At 36.0% G+C, this 23630-nt stretch overlaps 1 protein-coding gene across 1 annotated transcript in view; it reads right to left on the bottom strand.

Annotated features, from left to right (window-relative positions):
• Positions 1-23282, bottom strand: part of LOC140152877 (calcium/calmodulin-dependent protein kinase type IV-like) — a 49120-nt gene extending 25838 nt beyond the window's left edge. The window contains exons 1-3 of the mRNA XM_072175404.1: positions 22897-23282; positions 7133-7217; positions 2660-2722 (exon numbers count right to left, since the gene is read on the bottom strand). Coding sequence (XP_072031505.1) covers positions 2660-2722; positions 7133-7217; positions 22897-23087 — 339 coding nt within the window. The 5' untranslated portion in view covers positions 23088-23282. The remainder of the gene's footprint in view (positions 1-2659; positions 2723-7132; positions 7218-22896) is intronic.
• Positions 23283-23630: the final 348 nt, after the last annotated feature.

The following is a 23630-nucleotide window of genomic DNA, read 5'->3' as shown; positions in this document are numbered from 1 at the left end:
GCATGTTCTGTCGTTCCCGTGGCAGATCCTTCATAGTCTTGAGAAGATTTGCCAAACCCATTAGATGGCTAATAATATACCATGACTGACATGATCAGAATAATGAATGAATGAAGATAAATTTGATGCCCGGATTTGATAATGTATTGTATACTGAGTAGTACAAGAAACAAATAATGTGCAACCTCTGCTAGCTGGTAAAAATGATACCAAATTAATTAAATTAATTTATCAGTATTTATAATGTCAGCAGCGTAGCCATCCTATTTTTTGTGTGTGTGTGGGAGGGGTGGGGGCAAAGCCAAATGTTTGTCCCCATTTGTCAATTTTTAGTCAAATTTCTGTGGAAGGGGGAAAATTTCCCCCTGGCTATGCCACTGTTTAATGTGCTTGGTGTGTTTTTTACATTTACTGTTTGGGCTATTGAATAAAATATATTGCCAGTGCACCTACCATACATGTACATATATGACCCATAAACTTGATTTATGGGAAGGTTGAGAAATGTGTGGGCTAGCAACCTACAATATAGAGATCCGTATCTCAATTATAACACTTGTAACTACCTGAGCAAATCATCATGACTTTGGCCTAGCATCCCTTTAGTCGTCACCGTGCACGATGCTAACAACGTTTGATGAAGTCAAGTCATGCTCCCTGATCCAAATTAAATACACGACTCGACTAATATCCTGTTTTACAGACGGAGAACATTGGGCTGTTCCATTTGAAAAACACACTCCCTGAGGTACATTTTGGATTCCATCAACGTTCAACCATTTTTTTAAGGGTTTTTTTTCAGATCCAACACTTTTCATCAAAAAGCTGTCAGAAGTTGAAATTCAATTTCCAAAATAGATGACAAATTGTGTAAAATTCTAGATCAATAGAATGTATACATTTAAAGTGATGTCACCATGACAGTCATCCTTGTTAAAAAATTGTCCTCCTGTGGGAATTTATCATAATATAAATACCAAAAAACAGGTGGTAGGTATGAAATGTTGTGGATTTCATCAAGAGACCTCTGTCATCTTCGAACTGTCCTTCAACATGGCTGCAATTTCAATTGTTATACGTCGTTTATTGCATAGAGTCTATTGGATTTGATCATCATTATCCAGTGTTCATCCAGATTTTAACATTTACATAAAATGCACCAAAATGTCCGCCTATATTGAGCATGTGGATATGCATATAATTGTAGTACCACTGGAATTGAGATACCTGTGTATCTTTCACAGGGGTGGTGGATTTCAAATAGAATAGCCCATTACTGGACTCTCAATCATGCTCATCTATCAGGACACAGTATTTTAACCCCAATATGCTTGCACATTCAAAGAACAACCTTTAATTGTCTTGGGTAGTAAAACTGGTACTACGCAAGTTGAGGTCAAATTTTGAACACTGATAGTTATATGGGGGTTATTGAACTTTGAAAATGGATATATGAGACTAATTTGGCTAGTAGTGTACATCATTGCAACCAGTAATAATCTTTTCATGTTTGATTTCTCAATATTGATGCAAAATGTCCAAAGTAATGTTTTGTATGTTCATCTTCTTTTTAATAACGACGGCAAAGACACATTTATAAAAAGCATTTAATTGAATATTGACATTTTAGCTTTGAAAAATAAATTTATTATTTCTATTTTGGTACCTTTCTATATATTTAAAAAAGGCTGGAGCAAATTTGTTTCCTGTGTGCACATATTCCATTTCTGGTAGCAATCTTTGTTTCAAATCTAGAAAAAAATTATATTTACATGAATGCCTTTTTGAATAATATTTTCAAAAGATTCTTTTCATAATTTTGCTTACAAAGCAAGATAAAATTATCAATATAATTATACATTTGTAACTTTTGCAGAAATCAATATAGCTTTCTTAAATGTTCCAGTTTTCACCTTTTGTGATACTCTGCTTTGATTTGTCAGTAAAATTTTGGGGATTTTAAGTATATATTTTACAATAAAAAAATCCTGACACAACATCAAATCAAACAGCATCAAATCTGTCATATTAGTTTTTGGAGCACTTTCAAACAGTACAAACACCAGGAAAAAACTGGTACATGTAGGCCTATGAAAGATTTTATGTTTTTAAATTTGCAATTTGTTAGTGTCAGGATGTGCTCCAAAACAAATAAGGGGCTGTGCAATAATTATGATTTTCAAACGGCTCGCCAAAAATTGCTTGCCCCCCCCTCTCGGCTCGCCAAAAATTGCTTGCCCCCCTCTCGGCCCGCCAAAATTCTTTGTCCCCCCCTTGTGCATGCCCAATTTTTGGGATCCCAATTTACAAACCTTAAATGGTCTAGATACATGTTGCGGCGGCATTGTAGCAGGAAATTTGCATATTTAAGCGTTTCCGTACTGTTTTCCTAAGCCTTTTTAGGCGTTTTATTTAAAATTGCTTGCCCCCCCCTTTAAACTTGCCAAAATTTCTTGCCCCCCCAATTTTACCCTCCCCAGGGCTCATAATTATTGCACAGCCCCTAAGAAAGATTTTATATTTTTTATGACAATGTGGCAATAGAGATACTCTCTTGTGCATATGCACTATACTTGAAAATGTATTAAAAATTCTAATGGTGCCCCCCCTGCCTATACAAGAAACAAACATTTTTACTTTTTTAAACCAAAGTACTTACTATATTAGGGTGGTCTAATTTCACAAGAATACTAATTTCAGAACGTACAACTTTCTTTTCCACCTGTAAAAAGAGAGAGAGAGAGAGAGAGAACATTACTATCATGCAATCTTTTTTACCATTAAAACTGAAATAAAACCTTAAAAACACACATATCAAGATACCACATTTGTAAAATGATCAAATTCACATAACTTAATTATCACAATAATTATGCTGGTGCATTGCAGCTTTCATGAGCAACTTGGATTTATTGGCACTATTCCTTATCATATTATAGTGCAAGAAATTTGTATTTTTAGAGCAAATTACTCTAATTTGGATCTTTTTCGTAATAAAATTATGTAACTTTGATCAAATACAAATTTATCAGCTTGATGCGTGGTCTGGTATATATGTAACATGAATTATTAAAATGATTTTCAACACCTTCAGTTTTGTCTCATGAGAGTTAATAGTGACATGCAGGTAGTTAGCTGCATATTTCGCTGGTTGCAATACTATTGAATTGCCCGGGCTAACCTAATCATTGAGAGTGTATGTATACACAGGCATACAATTAAGGAGGTTTGTCGCCTGTTATAATATCAAAATCACATCAATTAAGTTAAATCAGCCCCTTTTTTAATCATGTTTTGCCTCTAACGGCAAAGACTGATTACTCATTTGAAGTCTCGACACTGGATTTGCTCTGAGCTGTGCTAATTTCTACTCTCTTACAAACACCATCTTTAGATACATGTTTTGGTTGCTGATTATGTTTTATTTTCACTTTAATATTATAAGCCCCTGTAAGTTGTCAGCAAGCTTTTCTTGATGGTTGTTCCAAGAAATCATAGTCGCAGGCAGTCACACGAAATACAACCTTACATACAAAATGTATCTAGCCTTCAGGTTTTCCAAAATGATTGTCACATAATTATGAAATAAAACCTTTTGCTTGGCATAGGGTGACGTTTCTTCCTTCCATCCTGTAGTCACCTGTCATCTGAGGAGATATTGCACACTTCCCATAATGCATTTCTCCCATTTCAATTTTCTGTACTGATTTGCTATATTGCAGGGTCGATGTACCTCAATGAACAGAGCACAATATTTGGCCATTTTATAATAAATGTGTTAGATTTGATTAAAAATAAATACAAATTATATAAAGTTCCCACACTAAATTATGCCCTGATATACTCCATGAGAAATAAAACTTTCTAGTCCTGATTTTTTTAAAGTACTTAGTTAAAATTAAATGTCATGTTTGGTGAACTTCAATTCAGGTAATTGTCTTGAACATTTTGTTGTGTTTGCTACATGTACATGTACATTGCAGGCAATATCACATCATTAAAGCATACATTTGTGAGACTTAAATTATTTGATACTAAACTGTAAGAGGCTGCGTGTGGAATATGATGAAAATAAACAGTTTACACTTTCAGTGCTTTAAATCCAAATGGTCGTTGGCCATAACTTATTAGCAGTTTTAATTATCTTTTAATTTCATGTAACTTTGTCAATACAGATCAATGACTTTTTGCAATGGCATAGAAACAAAATTGATTTTGTTTAGCCAAACATTGTACAACCCTGGAAAAACAGTATGGTACAAATGTACAGTCATCTTTGATTGATTTTGTATACAATTTTAATGTACCATATACATGCCACATACAGGCTAACACACTTAAAAAACATTAATTGATTACTAGCAGTTTTTCATCTAACCTCAAAGAGCCAATGACTAATTAGCATATTATGAATGCAAATTACATGTAGGCCAAATTAAGAAAGCAAATTAGGCCTAATTGAGGCAACTTGTTTTAATGGGTGGTGTTACGTGGTCATGGCTGCATACATGTAGGTGGTGGAACTGGTGGTGGTGGTGGCGATGATAGGACGTGTACAAGGGTTCTCAAGTTCTGCAGAAGTACTTTATTTGAATCATTAATTTTGGTGGGACTGGCTGGCAGTGGCTGCTAAAAAATTTAGGTGTTTCACATACAAACCCAGTATGTCGAAAGGTGCTGAAAATGCAAGGCTCCAGGCTCCAGACTGATTCGTCTACTGATAATTTTCACTTAGAATTCATTGGATACAGTACTTTGGGAATATATGTCGGCATTCTTTTTGTTGTCTTTGATAGAATCTTTCCATCTCTTATAACATATATAGGTAAGCCATTACTATACATTGTACTACATGTAGTAGAACAATGTATCAATGCTTTTTAAAAAGAATCAAAAAAATGTCTCATCCTAAAATAAAATAAATAAATAAATAAAGCCAAAAAAAATTGTTTCGAGGGAGGGAGGGTTTTCACCCTTCAACTCTAACCATGCCGCACATTTTGTAACATTTTCACACTAAGATGTATTTGTTCACTTGGAACTGGTAAAATAGAAACTTTTAAATATTTCCTTCCATTTTTGCTCTTGTCACATGGCTTTTAGCAAATTGACAGGAAAATGTGCTCAAGATATTGTGATTAGCCTCCCCCCAAAAGATTGTTTGCTTGTCCTCCAACGACCGACCCAAATCTGGAAAATCTGGAAAAAAGTTGTTGTTTTTTTGTTTAACTGTACAAATGAATACCGACCCTAATTTTGGCGATTCCAAAAAAGATGTTTTTTTTTCATTCAACATTTTTGACATCCTGAAAAGTTTTTTTTTACAGTTTCTACACATTTCAAACTGTTTTAAAACATGAATGAAGTGGTATCCAGTAGAGAAATATCCAAATTCACAACTATTTGGGCTATATAAGCTAATTAAAGGCATATACAGTCATATTTTGGCTATGACCTTTTTTTTTTTTTTAAATCTTTAAAGGAAGTGTCCGGGAATCACAACATTATGTCGGAAAAATAATTATCAAGCACAAATCACATGGTTTTATTTCAAACAAACACATATTAACCATAAAAACAGCAATCTCTCAACACGCGATATTCAAAATTCCCTAGAGCAATGACATCATGGTTATTTGCGCTCATTTGTCGTCAGGCTTCATTGAATTATTAGAACGTCATTGCTCTAGACAATTTCGGCGCGGGAATTTTGAGTATCGCGTGTTGAGAGATGGCTGTTTTTATTCATTTTTATGGTTTATGACTTTGTTTTAAATAAATCCATGTGATTCGTGCTTGATAATTATTTTTCTAACATATAAGACATAATGTTGTGATTGCCGGACACTTCCTTTTAAAAAACCCTGATGCTAGCATAGCATTCCTCAATGCATTTCCTTTCCAAAAATGCAAGAAATAATGAAGTCAGAAAAGTTCCACATTCTCTCACATTACTTTACCCTGAAATGTTTGGCAGCAAGTTTTCAAAATCACTTTTGAATTATTAAAAATAAAACCTTTTATTACCTGTATACCCATCATATAACCGACATTTAAACATCAGATTCTGTAAAACAGTTTGTATTTGCTGGGATTCTGAATAAATGTCATTTTGGAAATAAAGAGTCATCAACAGTTATGCTGTTTTGACAATTATCCAAGCAAATACTGTTTGCAAATGTGTAAATTTGTTTGCTTCTATAATAAGAAGCTTCTATATATAATAAATTTAGCAGCCTTGCTATTACAATCTAATATAATTTATCTTATCTATGTGAAAGGCAATCATTGCCTTCTCAAGCGACAGTAAACAAAAAGGCTGCAAAATTACACCAAGTAAAATCCGGATACCTAATATCCTTGCCATGTAGTTGAAACCGAAGCTTTCTATGGGGGATTTATATTAATTTTTGCATAGACTACAGTATAGTTATCATTTCTTGCCTTGCTCAAGTGCAAATTTATTTTCCTGGTTTGTGTCAATATCATGGAGAAATTTGCGCACTTATTGATTTGGAGATGCGATCGAGTGAAAAGGAACAGCTATCATCCATCTTCTATGGGTTTTTTTGTAGATATAGTCTTAAGATTTAGGCGTTACCGCATAAAGAGCATCTAAGCTGGGCACAAATTGCATTATCATATTGAGGCATCAGTAATATTTATTAATAGTATTTCATTTCAATGGTGCTGATATGTTAAGTGCATTTTTTTAGTTGTATAATATGATTGGGTTGATAGAGATGTTGAAAGGCAAGGTCAATAAATATCAAACAGAAGAATCATTCTAAAAAATGATCAAATAATATGTCAGAATAAACAATGTCTTGAGGAGTGTTAATCCTGAATCCAGTGAAAACTCAGCCCTCTTTTTTTTTTTTTAAATCGTACATTAAAATTGAATGTAAATTTGTCACATAAAAACCACTCAGCATAATTACATTGTCAGCAATGGAGGAATATTTGGTGGTATTCTAGCTTATTCTGGTCCTTTTTGACAGACAAAACTCTAATAAATATGTGCTTACTATGACAGGCCTTCATCATGCATTGAAAGTTGTCTTACTAAATCTTCTTCTAACTGTTACCATAAAGGAGAAAACATATTGTTTACAGTGGATAATACACTTACCGTTTTGTTTTTGTCAATTATTTTGACGGCCCGTGCTGTACGGGTTCCAACTTGTGTGCATTTCTTCACAATTGATGTAGCACCTCTGTTGAAAACAAGAAAAGAAAGAAATGTGTTTGTCTCTCTAGTCTCTTGACAATAATAGAATAATATGACAAACAGTGAATGTATGTAATGTATCACAACATTCCCAATTGCACATGAAAGATAATGTGATGATCTTCAGTACTGCATTGTTAATATTCTTTTAAAATTCTGTTTGTGACACTCAAATCCAGTCAATTTCTATGGAAAAAAACACGGCTTCAAGTCCTACTTTTTTAAATTGAAATAACACATATACCTAAGCTTAATGTAAATACTGAGAAAGCAAGTAAGACAGAGACAGAGGAATTAACAGTCACATAACCAGCTCTGACAGAAACATAACCAGCTCCGGCATACTTTTTCCCGGTTGTAGGGGGAAGAGATAACAAAGTAATAAAAAGCAGAAGAACAAATTGCGGCTGATAAAAAAAAAGTCATGCGAATTCAAGGTCATGTAAATTTTGGCCATGGCAAATTAGTCAGAGTAAGCATGTGTGGACGCTGACTAGTACCCACGTCTGAACATGCGTAGAGAATATGTACGAGAGAGAGAGAGAGAGAGGAAGAGAAAAACTAGCTAAGAGAGAGAAGCTGATGAACAGAGCCAGAAGCTGAGAGTTGGAGGGTGAAAGCATGAAAAACAAATATACAAAGGCACCGGCAGTTCAACCATCACATGCATACCTGTAGCACTATTTTGTTACAAGACAGAGGAGCTCACAGGTGATGTGATGAATTGTTTGTAGCACTGATTCAAACACTACAATACTGACACATTCATGTGGTTGTGACAAATGATATACAATAATGTATGCAGTCACCCCCTTATTGCAGCCCTGCTGTGCTCACCGCTAATTCTGCATTCACTATCAAATGTACTGTGACTTATATGGGACGGACACCTTATCCTCTCTCTCGCACTTATTCCATTCTTGGATTTCATTTTAATTGCCATGTGTAAAACAGTCACACTTTCATGATGTCCAAATCATTTTTCTATTTTGCATTTCTTATGCTTCCTTGAAGACTTTTTTAACACAGTCATTGTGGTTTTAAATATCATCTTGTTTAATTTAGGGGTCTTTTGGTGAAAACATGCATTTTCTTCCTGTAGTCACTCATATTTTAGTAGAAACGCATTCAGGTGGTATTCGGTAATAATAAAGTTTCATTATACTAGACAGTGTGGTGAAGTATCCTTTTGGGAAGAATTACCATATTTGCTATATTAAACGCCTCCGCTCTCATAAACGCCCCCACAATTTTTTACATCAGTGACCGAAATGCAGAAAGATATCCAAACCATATTATGTGAGTTAGCTTAAAACCGGCATTTGCCATCTTTGCTGGACGTCACAAATTGCAAAATTGCAAGGAAAAAATGCATGATCAAGCCACTCGAAAGGTTCTTTAATGAGCAGAACACAAAGTGCTTTTTGTATGATTCAAATGCATACTTGCAAAGAAAATACATTATTGTAAATATAAGGTAAAGGAGTCGAACCTGCTTTTTTTACAGGACGGAGTGCCTATTTCTCTTTCGTTAGCGGTAAGGCCCGACTCCACCATGAAATGTCGCTGTGGAGGGATCGCCACACCTCCTCTCCACATGAGCCTGTTACCTTCCCAGCATAAAATAATGCAGCGGTACCCATTTATAAACCTGGGTGGAGAGGAGTAATCGAGATAAAGTGCCTTACTCAAGGGCACAACACAATGGTGATGCCGCGGGTCGAACCTGCAACCTTCTGATTATGAGTCGGAGCCTGTTCTGCTCGGCCACCGTGCTCCCCACAAACTTTTGAGGAAAAATGAAGAGATGAAAGTGACGGTTATGAATGAGATAATATTTGAACTGACAATGTCTGAACCCCCAGAAGGGCCAGTGGTCTGGTGTATGTTTTCAGGGTCAAATCTTGGACAGGCAGTTATGGTGAAAATAAGACTGTGTCTAATAAGAACCTATATGGTCTATGGACTAACACTTGGCTTTATCAACCAACAAAACATTGAAACAAACCCATCCCGTATAATTTTCTGAGGCCGGTCGAGTGCAGATTCCGTCGGAACACGCTTTTCAATACGGAATAAATGCTAACCTCATCATGACATCATCCAAGCAGCAAAGTTCATTTCCCATAAAAAAGCGTTATGCGACGGATCTGCAGTCTACCATTCTGTCTATACTCTGCTGCTTCTGATCATCGGTCAACGCTCTGATCCTAGAGAAACAAGTACATTTTTATACCCACCACAGTATACAAAATGTAAAGACTATAATTATGCATGGCAAGCTAACTGTGAAGAAATTGAATTTGAACTGCAATTATCAGCCTTTGCAAACACTAGCGGCAAAACTGTATCACATTATTCATAATTCAATTTGTACCACATTTGATTGTTATGGTCAATGGGCATGGGGTAGAGATGGCAGATTTGTTACTTGTAATTAAAAAGGAGGTTCCTGCAAATTGTGTGACCCTTCTACATTTGTCTTGTAATAATATTTGTATACAATGTTGAAAACAACACCCCATGCACATACACATGTTTGTAAATATACCTGCAAATGAGGACCTCATTCTGCATGATCTTATCTAACCGAGGACACACACAATCGACACACTGTGGACCTACCACAACCACACACACCTGTGTGTGTTTGTCGCCAACCGAGGACAAATGTTGTGTTTTGCTATCTAACCGAGGACGTGTGTATGATGTTTTCATCGCCTAACCGTGGACTAAAATGGCGGATTTTTTGTGTGTATAATACAAAACGGAATTTTAGCCATCACCTGCGGACGGTAGTTTTTACACGTGTGGTCCTCGGTTTAAGGCAAATAGCGTTATAAAGCATTTAGCATGCATTTGAGGTCTTTTGCAGCAGTTTGAGATTGCGGACTGTCCTCGATTGGAAGTAAGTCCGCAGTTTAGGGTGAAAAATCTTGTGTGTGTCCTCGTTTGCCCGCAAACACAAACCAACAACTTTCTCTCCAACCGTGACCTGTCCTGAACAACTCAAACGTGCACTTTTAAATTATCCATTTTTACATTATTTGCATTGTCCTGGTTATAGCCAGCAACCACCGACGTCCACGGTTGCAAGTGTGTCCATGGTTTTTACTGTGTGTATCCTAATGTGGGTCAACGTTTGCAGGTAATTACATACGCACCCCTACCCCCACACACCCCCGTACATACATGTATAAATAGGTGCCAAAAGTAGATCATGTACAGAACTACGCATGCAAACATAGATTCTGTTTTCATCAACGTCTATAATTATGGACATTTTGTGTACATTATGTATAAAATATGCCATTTAATTTCAACCTATCAACGTGTGTTTTTTTACTGTCTTATACTAAATAGTAGATGCATATTTTCATTTTTTAATGCATACAAGAAGCATTTGTCATCATTTGAAAACTTGCAGTCTTGAACTATGGACAGTATGCTGTCTCTGTGACATCCACCATTGGACAAGAGGATGGAGTTGTGCGTCCAAGTTTCTGAGTGCCTCTCCTCAAAAAAAAAAAAAAAAAAAAAGCGCAGTGATTTATAGTGCGCTACGCTTTGACAGGCACAACGCCTAGACGTTGATCCACAAGCCTCAGCACACTTTACAGGTTGTCGCTGACCACTACGGCCCACATCATTCCATAAACCATTAAACAACAATTCAGGATTTTGCTGCTTCAAGAGCGCACACCCTAGACATTCCACAAATAACCATCGCAACCAGGATCAGCTCACCGAGTTTCGTACAGGTTACAACGAGACAAATTAGCAGTGAGTTCCTTGTCCAGGGGAATTTCAAGCTAACTCAATTTTTCCACGAGAGCGTACTAGCCACCGCCAGGGTTCGAACCCGCAACCTCCGGCACCATAGTCGAACGCCTTAACGATTGAGCTAACTTGACTGCTGGAAGCCTCTGGCACCCCTACACATACATGTACCTTAGGTGCGCGGGTATTCAAAGAGAGGATGTGTGTGTATACACTAGGAAGTTCATTTGTTAAGATTTAGTTCAGAATCAGACATTTTCTTGACTATTTCTTAACTAAAAATTTTCTTTACAATTTAAATAGTCAAGAAAATGACCGAATCTTGAATAAATCAGAACAAATAAATTTCCTAGTGATAAGAGTGAGTTTCACTCTTTCAAAGTGAGGACATTTTTTCATCTATCTCTATAGGTCTAGCCAATACAAAGAGAGGAAATTGCCCGTACCTCCCTAGCCTATACCCCCTCAGAAAGAGTGTCACCCAGTGCACCTATTTACAAAGCAAGGACTGATATTTTGTCCTCGCTATGCCAAAATGACCTCACTTTGAATGTGGGAAACTATATCTTGTCCTTACTTTGAATGACTTGATAATCGGAGACATCTCATGAAAAATTGAGTTCGCTTGAAATTCCCCTGGACAAGGAACTTTACTGCTAATTGTCTCATATATTGTAACCCGTACGAAATTCGGGGAGCGCACATGTAACTGTAAAGCGTGTAACAAGACTATAAATATTAAAGGGTAAAAAATAGCATTTTAAAATTTACAACCTTTTGTAGTCTACCATGTTTATTACATGATGTATAATGGTACAGCAATAAATATCCGAATAAATAACAATATTCGCAATTTTCATAGTACAAATCATGCTTTTATATACCAGGTACGGTACTAATTACTTAGAGAAGTCAAGGTTAAGGGCACGCATAATGTAATTTAGGTTCCTAATGCCATGGTGGCACAAGAAAATCATGACCATAAATATTGATCACATGATTGATAAGACATAGCAGTGCAAACCATTTTGTGAGTCCAATGGGTCATGTAGAACGGAATAGTATTATAATATATATAATGTGTAGCACTGCATATAATTGCAGCAAAAACTGATTGCAGATTTGTACATGTATGTTATCATAAATGGAGCTCCAGGTCAAAGCAAGTTTAATTTACTACAAATTATATCAAACTCAAATTAGATTGTAAAAATTTTGAAAATGCACAATGTCACATTATATAAAACTATGTATTATGAAATGCATGAAAATGTGGTAATTGGAATGAATGCTAAAAATTGCTTATAAAAACTTTTGTCTGGAAGTACCGGTAAATTCAGGGTTCGGTTTTTGCCGGCAAAAACCTGTTTTTGCCGGCAAAGTGGCAAAAACCTGGCAAAAACTGTTTTTGCCAGTTTTTGCCCGGTTTAAACCGCAAAATGGCAAAAACTGGCAAAACTCACACATAGTCACTCAAATATTAAAAAGTGACACAGAAAGCTCATAAATAGTAGTAACACACATCTTTCAATGAATCATTCAACATATTTTTTGTCTCATCAAGTCCATAAAATGTAAAAGTTTTGAATTTGATACATGCCACATTTCGATTAAATGAAAACGCATGCCTTTAATTTCTTAATATATTGCTTATAATTACAAAATCTGGCCTTGTTACACTTGGGAACTTATTTTTGTAACTTAATAATTTGTTTTGAGATGAAAAAATTGAACTATAAATCATTTTTTTAGTTTTTGCCATTTTTGCCGGCAAAAACTGTTTTTGCCAAGTGGTTAAAACCGCGGTTAAAACCACGGTTTTTTCCACCTGCGGCAAAAACCTGCGAACCCTGGGTAAATTGGTCTTGGATATTTCAGAATACTTTGGATATTTGTACCCCACGGATTTGTACAGTGTTGGGGCCGTTAAAGTTTGCTTTGATTTAATATTTAAGTACATGTACACCTATATCAAGTTGTACCAATACAGTGAGTCGCTTCATAGACCCTGTTCACATTAGAAAATTTTCTTCTTTCGACAAACCTCGAACGAAGATTACAAATCGTTTTTTTCCTAATGTGTACGCACTTTTCTTCCTTCGACGAAGATTAAAATTGCTTCTTTCAACGAAGCTAAAAAGGTTATTTCGACTATTAAGGAATACTTCGTTCAACAAAGCTAATTTTGTAATGTGTACGCTCGCCTAGTTCGACGAAGGAAAGTTATCATGTGACAAGTGATCCTTGCCGGCTTTAATAATAGCTGGCAGTTAATAGCTTCGTTAATTTTCATGAAATGTGTATGGTGCAATGTATTCGCTTCGATCTTCGCTCAGCGTAATGTGTTCATAAGCTTAATTAGTTAATCAAGATTAACTTATACTTCATCGAATGAAGAAATTTTGTAATGTGAACAGTGTCACAGTGTAGTGGTTTGCCTGTGTTCCATGCTCCAAGTCCCCAGGTCTTGGGTTTGAGTCCCAACTCTGCCTCATTTATTACAAGAGGGGAAAATAATGTGTGAAGCTCACTAGTATCTCCTTAATTACAAAAAAACTCCCTCTGAAATTCAATGGTGGATGCACTGGAGGAAGGGGTATATCTAATTAAGCCGATCCTGTTAACTATTCTGTACACACACCCCCACACACCCCATCCATTGCAGGTGAAATACAATAAACCAGATTTAAGTTCATCCACTGCTATTGTGACAGAAGAACAGGAGCACCATTTGATTTCAAAGGTTCGCTTAGAGATAGCGTGTACTATTAGACCTATATACCAGAGGCTTCTTATCTCCACTTTGAAATTCAAACCAATAGCAAATTACATATAGCTATAAATGGAAACCCGGATGATTCGATGTAGGCCTACATATCAAGTCTGCATTTCAGTTCAAAGCTAGATAGCTCAAATACTGCTCACATAGGGCCTACCCCCCACAAATTTAAATTTCATGATATTTTTTCTGAACAAATTAATCTGCAAGATATTTTTTGTACATAAACATACGCGTAGCCAGAGGCTGCCAGTGGTATAGAAATCTCAACTTTATTGGAGAAAAGTGGAGGGGGGGTGGATATGCTGTGGATTACGAAATGCCCTTTTAAGGTGAAAAATCCAATCAAGTCCAAGGAGGCTTCCTCAAAATACGATAAACATTTGTAGGAAGTGCTATTTAATTTATGTATCAAAGCACTTTTATTCCGCTGACATTAGTCATTTACAAATGTATTTAACAGCTCCCCATTTCACCCCTGGGGTAAAGCGCCTTGCCCAAGTGCACAACACGATGGCATTGGGCTCAAACTCGCAATCCTCCTCTGCTTGCCCTCTGTCTGCATGCAAAAAATACCTTGCCCTCTCCCCCTCTCGGCCTGTCAAAAATTGATTGCCCCCCCCCTCCTCGGCCTGCAAAATTGCATACCAAATTTTAAATGGTGTGAAAATAGCGAGAGGAATGTAAAACATTTCTATACTATGTTTTCATATTTTAAAAGCCTTTTGAGCAAAAAAGGCACCCCTTTGCACAACCCCTTAATTATAGACCACTCGACATCATTGTTTATCAACAAAGGCGAGGGACTGGTCTATCAATATGCTTGAACGAACCGCTACACTGTTCAATACTTGTACTATATGGGTGGGTGATTAAAAAATGCATGTTGTCATAAAGAAACCAAATTATTTAATGTGTCAATTTTACAAAATTGCATCATCTGAACAAAAATGTAACATGTATTTTATCAATAGATGAAGTGTAATTTTGAGCAAATTTTCTTCTCATTTCAAAAGAAAAACTCTGCAGTATCAATAATAAAGAACGTGGAAAATGGAAATGCCCATGCCTCAATTACTTAATGGATTTTATACGGTTCATTTCTTTTCGTTGACTTGAGGCCTCTTTCAAACAGCATTAAATGGACCAACATCTATAATGACACAAATAACAGTTTGAGGTTGAGATACAAATTGATGTGCTGAGAAATTGGCTGGCCTTGTTCCCAACATCCTCTTGTGTTGGCTTTGTGAAAAACAATTTATCATGTGAGCTATTCTGAAAACCTACACACTGTGATTTTTATGAAGTCATCTCCTGCAACAAACTACATGTATGTGTGTTCTCGTTCTTTTTCTGTTTGGTAGTGCTGGAGGGTTTTTCCGATCAAGCATACTTGGCCGAGATTGATTTCACCACCTGCCAGCGGTGGGCATGGCATTGGCCACTCCTCATTGCCAATTCCATGCATGCATGCATATTCGGAGCTCTATGATGATATGCCTGCATTAATTTCTTCACCCACATAAAGGTCATTGAAGTTACAGGAATCATAGAAAGCAAGAGAGGAGAGACTAGTGAAGTGAGAAAATTGGAGGATTGGAAAATTGTTGATATTGTTTCATTTGTAATAAGCCTTATATTTTTCTACTATATGTGACATGATCAAGGGGAATGAGTCACATGTCGACCCTGGTCAAAAATGAGTTTTACACATGTTTCTAAACAGTCTGCCGCCTGGACAACCAATTCTTTAGAAATGCTTAGTCGCGCTAAAAGTCGATCGATACATGTAAAAATCAGCACAATTCAGAGATACACCTTTTTGCTATGAAATTAATTTTCTCGGTCAAATATAAAGCAATATTTTTTTTTCTTCAGTAATGTCAGTTAAAAACTTGGTGCTTGAATATACATTTTTTTTTAAATCCTGGTGTTAAAATTAAGCATCAAATTGTGTCTTTTAGTGTGATATTTTAGATTTTTATAGGCCTTGAATTAGCCTACAGCTTTTTACGAATTCATGTTTTAGCGTCTCAAACTAACATAGTTTGCTAAAGAAAGATATTTCCCACCTCTGTAAAGCACATCGTGTGGGTCTATATGTTATAGTTTTGTCAGAATTTCCGTTTTTGTTTTACCCTTTTTCCATTTATGCTCCGAAAATGTCAAACTAAGTAAAAGTAGGCAATGGTGAGTACTTTTATCTCGAGAGCAACCAACAGAAATAGTCGATATTTCCTTTGTTGTTATCCAGGTCAATTTTTCATTGAAAGCAAATTGCCCGACCAGCGATTAAATCCCCAATTGGGTGTTCTGGTTAAACATGATCAGTAGGAGCGCTATAGGTCTGGGAATTTCTTTGCTTGAAGTTCTGGCAACACTATAGCCATGCCGGTATTCCTATTAAACCCAGGGATATCGATCCAAAATGCTAGTACTAGCCTTTAGATTTCACGTGTTGATTTAGAAATTTTTTCAGCCGACAGTGAAAGATGGTGAAATCAAAAGCGGAAATTCTGACAAAACTATGATATATAGCTCACGGTGATGTGCTTTAGAAAGTTGGGGAAAATCCTTCATTAGCGAACTATATTACTTTGAAAAGCTAAAAGGTTGATCCAAGAAAAAGCTCATGGGCGAGCTGAAGCCTATAAAAATCGAATATCTTACACTAAATGACTGAATTTCAGGCCTAAGTTTAACACCAGGATTTAAAAAAAAATCAGTATCAAGCATTATAGTTTTTCCAGCCATTTACTGAAAAATGAAAATTATTGCTTTTCATTTGGCTGAGAAAAAATTTTACACTGAAAAGGTGTAACTCAAAATTTTGCTCATTTCAACACCAATTTCGATCGTTTGTATTGCCTCATTAAATGACTGAGTGAGCCTTGCAGAACAAAAGAATCGGTTGTCCAGGTTGCTAACTGTAAAGAGGACATTTAGAGCTTTCAGAAACAGAAAATCCCATGTTGATACGACTTTTCTTTGCGAAGTTACATCCATTTATCAATTACTGAAAACAATATAAAACAAAAGAATTCTAACACTTTCTTTGCCAATATCTCAAAATCAATAATAGCAACATCCGACTCATTTCCCTTGATCGTGTCACATAAATGTGTTTTTCTTACAAGTACCGTATACGTACACAAATTAGTGTTGAGTAGATTTTACATTGGGCTATTCCAGAAATTAATGGCACCCACAGACATGTAAATTTTTGGAAATTCCCAGACCACAATTTTGTCCCAAAAAATGGGAATTCCCATTTTGAAAAAAAAAAAATAAGGCTTAAAAAATTGGGAAATCCCAGCAATAGCTACAGAAGAGACGTACCTGTAAGGCAAATTTTCGCATGATATTTGGGAATTCCCAACCCCTTAATTATATACCACTCGACATCATTGTTTATCAACAAAGGCGAGGGACTGGTCTATCAATATGCTTGAATGAACCGCTACACTGTTCAATAGCTTTCTTGTACTATATGCCTCAATTACTTAATGGATTTTATACGGTTCATTTCTTCCGTTGACTTGAGGCCTCTTTCAAACAGCATTAAATGGACCAACATCTATAATGACACAAATAACATGTGTACTGTATAAACATTACAAATTACATACATGTATGGTCATTTTCACAGTAAAGGGTGTAACCTTTGATTTTTAGGGTCAAAATTTCAAACCACTTAAATATGTTTCTGTTTACTGAAATCATGCAACTTAAATTCCAGTAAAATAATGTTTCAAGGCTTAATTCTTTTGAGTTATAATAAAAAAATTGACATTTCCATAGCATTTTGGTTAAAATCTAAGAAAAAATGTATTTTACATAAGCTCAGAAAATTATGACATGAAAGCTGGAATACATGTGAAATCCCATTCCAAAGTAAATCAACAGATATAAGTTAAATTTTATACCAAGTTTTGCTATGTTTGTAATTGCAGTTTTGAAAATTTTTAACATCAAGTGTCATTTACAATGGAAATTTCCCAACCTTAAACATAATTTTTAAGTTTCAATTGGGTTCCTAAAATTATTTGAATGTCTAACTTCATGTACAAATACTACTTGATAAAAGAAACCTCCCAGCCAAGTTTCACAGAAATTGGAGTTATATTTGAGAATTGGCAATTCAAGCGATTTGTGTTTTGGAGGCTTCAGTTAACAACACAATTGATCATAAAGTAAAATATTTGGCTAACTACTACAATTTGACATGAAAAAATATGTAGAAAATATCACAATTACCAATTTTCATGCTTTGCTTCTAAGTATTGAATTTCAGTTGTGACAAAAATTAAATTATCACAGCAAGTCATTTTTTTTGTTTCGGAGGCTTCATGTTTTATATGGTTAAACATTGCAGAAGTAGTTTTTTTGAAAACAACACTGTTGGGATCATCTAAGCTGTTATTTTCTTGTGTGTATATTGAATCAATGGTTCTATGCGGCAGATATTGTAGATTTATAACATGTTAATTTTTTCACCCATTTGTTAAGTATGGTGTTAACTTGCATGTGAAGCCTCCGAAACAGGCTTTTTTTTTATCAGTATATTTTTCAAACATTAACTATAATATCAAAAATTTTTTTAATTTATGACATTCTGCACATATCAACGGTGATATATATCTCCACGATTTAAAAACAAGTAACTTGAGGATCTACTTTGCTACATTTTGATAAATAGATTGGATGAGCTCTTTTATTTATATTTGCCCAAGCTTGCTGAACAGTTTGTTTCGGAGGCTTCAAAAAAGTTAACGGAAAATCGGCTCTTTGAAGTCAAGATTTTATAAAAAATTTAAAAGCTTGCAAATCGACTAATTTTTGTTACCCATTTCAAGTTAAGATATCAACTGTTATGAATCAAGAAGAAGTGAAAAAATAACCAAGAATTATGAGCCAAAAATTAAGCTATACCCACAAAGTTTGTTAACAATTGTTAACGGAAAATGAAGCCTCCGAAACGACAAATATTAAAGTCCTGTTCTCAAAAATACAGGGCTGTTCAAAATTAAATCTAATGTGGCAGTGTTGACTGAACATATGACCGTACTTTCAGGATAAGAAAAATTATCCATGAACTAACTGAAGAAAACACAGGGTTTTACAAAAATGTTATTGTTTTTTATAGTTTTTCAAAATGGCAATATTAAGTACATTTAAGCCTGCTAAAACTGAACGCAGTAACTCCCAAAGATGATTATGCTACCCAAGGTAGCTGCTAACTAGATGACTTATGTGGCCCAAAATCATGGAATTCTGTGGCTTTATTAGAACACTACGGATCAAAATGTTAAAAATCCAAAGTTACACCCTTTACCGTGAAAATGACCATAATATATATGCAAAAATTCAGGTTTGAAAAAAATTAACCAATCTTAATACTAATAATAGAGAGTTTGTCCGTCTGTCCACGCGCTTATCGCGTGCGACGGAGATATCGCGTGCTTTCGCAGAGCGCGTCACGCGAGTATCAACGGGCGTGTCGCGGAGTACCGGCGTCGCGCAGTCTTGATCGGAAAGCTTTACAGTGTGCATGTAACTAACAGGTGCATCTCATCGGAAAACAGAGTTGTGTCAAGTTGGGTCTTCATCACTAAGAGACGCAGGCCTATATCATAGTAGGTCAGGGCAGGTATATGGGTAACGGGTGTTTGGTAATTGAGATAGGCCTATTATGAGAATAGAGCGATAGAGCGTTGCGTGTCTTCGCGATAGACCGTAAAAATATGCAGTAAGTGCATAGCACTTTTGTCTATTGCATTTCATGGAAAAATTGGCCCTCATTATCGGTTGATGCTGAGACTTTGACTGCTTGAACATGGTCTCTTATCTTTCCATGGGCTCTTTTAACTCCCCTCTTTACAAAAACAACATTTTTTTTAGAAGTTTGTGAAAGAAAGCACTAACTTAAATTTGATTTTGCCCTACAAAAAAAAATTATGCAACTCAGTTAATAACCTCAATCATATTCCACCTTTAGAAGATCATCTTTTATTTAAGGTTTTACCGTCGTTACTAAACCTATCGACCAAATTTTTTTAAATTGACATATTTTGTACATTGATATGTGTAGATAATAAATCTGTAAAAAAACAGGGGCTGCCGGACCTCACTTTTGAGCTACAGCCGTTTTAAAAGAGGTGTACATTTCCAAAAATCTCTGTACACTTCAATGGCAAAATCAGCAATTTGCCCAAAATATATCGCCTTTTGCGTTGTATTAAAAAATTGTCGAGACAAAATTTTTTTAATTTTATATATGTTATTAAAATGAAAAAGCTCTATAAAATCGCGCAAAAAAAAATTGGGGTACCGGACCTAGTTTTCAAGTAAATTGACCAAAATAGGTCAAAAATGCATTTTTTCTGCGACACCATGCGTAGTTAATTGCGTGCGTGGATATTTTAGTGCGTGCCAAGCGCTGGTATGAAGCGCGATCTGATCCCGGATCAGCGTTCATTTACGCATATGGCCACAAAAAAGGAATTGTCTGTTTACGCAGGGAATTTTTCACTGTAAAAAAAAAGTTACCTATAGGTAAAAAAAAAGATACTTAGGCTAAGAAGTGTCCATAATTAGGAACAATTATAATGATGTCGACTATTATAATTAAGGCTAAGAATATATTTTAAAAAAATATCATTTGATGTATTTTGGTCACAAACGGGTGTAAGAAAGACTCCCATTCTGCAAAGATATTGGGCCAAAGAGTTATCAAGTTACACAAAGTGAGTTATTTTCAGCTTTATGTTCACCTGACTCGAATGACCAAAAAGAGGATTTATTAAACATGTTAAAGCGAAGCGTTTGACACCATGGGCGGAAGTGTTTGACTATAATAGACCTACAATTATTATATGCATAGGCCTACTTAGCATGCTTAGTGCCGTTTACGAGAGGGAAACTTTTTGGTCACAAAACTATAGACCTCGGAATTATCTCGAGGTGGATTCATATCATCAATTGTTGCAGTTCAATTAAAGCAAAGTTAAACGCTGGGTTGCCTATAGCTGTAGAAAAACGTTTGGCCAATTATGATATCATTTTTGTAAATGTATGACACATTTCTTTAAACCGAATAGTTTTGATGGTGTTGCCTATATCGCATGCATTATGAATTCAGTGCACGTAGTAGGTCTTTACCCAATAACACAAAATGCTTTAAACATTTAAATGGTGGATTATAAACTTTTAAAACATTTTAAAATAACAATCAAAAACATTGAACACTTGCTGCAAAACATATTCTTAGTTGGAACAATGTTGCCAAAATAATATATGTCTACAATAACATTTTCACATGTTTTTAATTTTGTTGTAGTGTGTTTCATTATGAAACGTTCTACAAACTTATATCCTTCAATAGGCCTGTAATATACCGTAATGCTTACCCAACATTTAGGCCAAAATACTATTAAAAGCGAATTAACCAATTTAACCAACACTCGTTTAGGACTAATGTTAAAAAAAAAAACCCTGATTCTGTGTTTGTTTGGTAGGCCTATAACTTCATACCATCTATTGGACCCTACTGTCGTAGGCCTACTTTGAGGTCAGTTATTACTGGAAGCACGCTGGCAAGATTTGGTTTGTACATGTATTTAATATATTAGAAGCGACCACTTTTTTTTTTTTCGCTCAGCAAACATAGTTTTCGTTATTTTTTGGCCCTAGTTATCGCCGGTGTGCAAAAATAGCATTGACACGCACAACACGCATCGTTCTCTGCGATGTCTGCAACATAACGCCGAACACGACAGCGTCGCACGCCTTGAAAACAGGCGCAATAGTCAAGTCGACTCGGCTGACGACGGTAAAACCTTAATAGTTCATCTCAAAGCCCCCGCGCACATTAGTAAAATTTCTCGTTATTACTGCTGTTTTAATTTTTTTTAATTTACCACATAAGCCTAATCTGAAAATCATATTTAATTGTTTAAAAACAAAATAATATTTACGGCATGGTATAGTTGTGTGCGCCAGGCCCGTACGCAGGGGGGGGGGTGCGACTTGTGCAAAAGTATAGACCTTTTTCTCAGACGTCACCAATCAATCGATATTGGGGTCCAGCATTCGAGTCATCAGCACCCAAACGCAAATACCGCGCCGGCCAGCAGCGCGATCAACTTTAACGCCACGCTAGGCGTTCTGCGCGGAATTGCCAGCTCGCAGTACGCGTTTAGTTCGCCACGGTGTAAAAAGTAAACAAAATTGTGAAACAAAACAAAGATTGAATTTTAAATAGCATCGCGGTTTTTCCGTATCTTTTGTATTTTATGGCATCAAAACAAACTGGAAACAAAGGTAACTTGTATACAGTTCCCGTTTAATCAATTATTTTATGGCAGCTAAAGTGAAATATGACAAAACAGAGGAGAAAATACGCACTTTTTGGTGTTTTTACACCGTGACACGTGAGAAACGCACGTGTTGTTTGTTTACATCTCAGACCCCAATATCGATTAGGTGACGTCATCAGAAAAAGGTCTATATAAAAAGTCCCAAAATATGACAATTTGCAAGTGTAGCAAGCAAAAAAATCAGGGTTTTTACGCTTTTTTGGCCAAAAAGGTCCACATTTTTGAGGAAAAGTCCACTTTTTACAAAATCGCCGCCCCTTCGTACGGGCCTGGTGTGCGCCTATAGTTTTCGTAGGTTACTCGAGAACTCTAGTCTAGCATATTTGGCAATGGATGTTTTTTATTCTGTTAATATTGAAATTTGGATGAAAGTTATTTCAATGAGTCAACTGTATATTTTTTGAGTAAAATTTGCCTATTTTGAAAAGTAAAATTTTGTTGAAGTGCAATTTTAGCAACATTTTAGATGCGATCTTCCGTTGTGATCGGCTGTTTTTATTGAACTGAACTTCCATTGCTTTACGCAGTGTCATGCTTTATCGAATCCTATTTTAAATGCAAACAGCTCGCCTCAAATGTGAAGCTATCGGTGAGCAAATTTGTGGCCAGACTTCCAATTGAGCAAAGGATATATTTATTACGCAGAGCCAGAGGGTCCAGTGCACTGTTGTTTTATTTTAAATAGTGATTTTTTTTACATATATAGCTCCTAGATGATATCTCACCTTCCAAGCTCATCTTCTAATTTGTAGGCATCCTCAAAGGTAGTGGGATTCACATCTGCATCAACATCGTCGACCCACGTGTTAGGTGGTAGAGAAGCACTGCTGGCCGCCGATCTCACCCGGCTTCCACCGTCTGGCGTCTTGGGCGGTGATTTTGCCGAATTGGCAGGCATGTCTGGATCTTGTCTCATTTAAAATATCCCAAAACGAAGTGATTTTTGGTAGCTAATCGCCTGGTGTAAAAGTCACGATAAGCTTCTGTACGTGTACGCGTAAAAACAGTAGTGATCACTGGATTACTTCCGCATTGACAGCTCTCTGTTTTCGTTCGGCAGGTTGGTGTATGTTGTTTGTATGCTCGGTCTTCGAGTTCCCTTAACGATATGACGTCACAGCACTTAACTAATTTATCTGAGCATGCGCTGTTTGAACGAAACAGGTGTAAACCAGTGTCAACGGGATGAATACGCGATTGTAAAACAGGTGTCTGGATGATAAAAAAAAAGAAAAGAAAAACGAAGGAGCGTTTGAAGCTTTTAATATCCATATTTTCCAAATATTAAGACTGTTCAATTATTAGTAATTCTAAGATAATATGCCGTTTACACAAATGAATAGACCCTGCAATAAATTGAAATTAAAACGAACCAAGAGATCGACCTGCAAGTCAGGGATTTTTCATCAAAATACTGCCCTCGGCGCTTTTTATTCCTTCTATTTTAACGAGGGCGGTA

This window comes from Amphiura filiformis, chromosome 5 (assembly GCF_039555335.1).
Source record: "Amphiura filiformis chromosome 5, Afil_fr2py, whole genome shotgun sequence".
In the NCBI taxonomy this organism is placed as follows: Eukaryota; Metazoa; Echinodermata; class Ophiuroidea; order Amphilepidida; family Amphiuridae; genus Amphiura; species Amphiura filiformis.
Note: the sequence above shows the minus strand (reverse complement) of the source record. Positions and strands in the feature narration are given on the sequence as shown.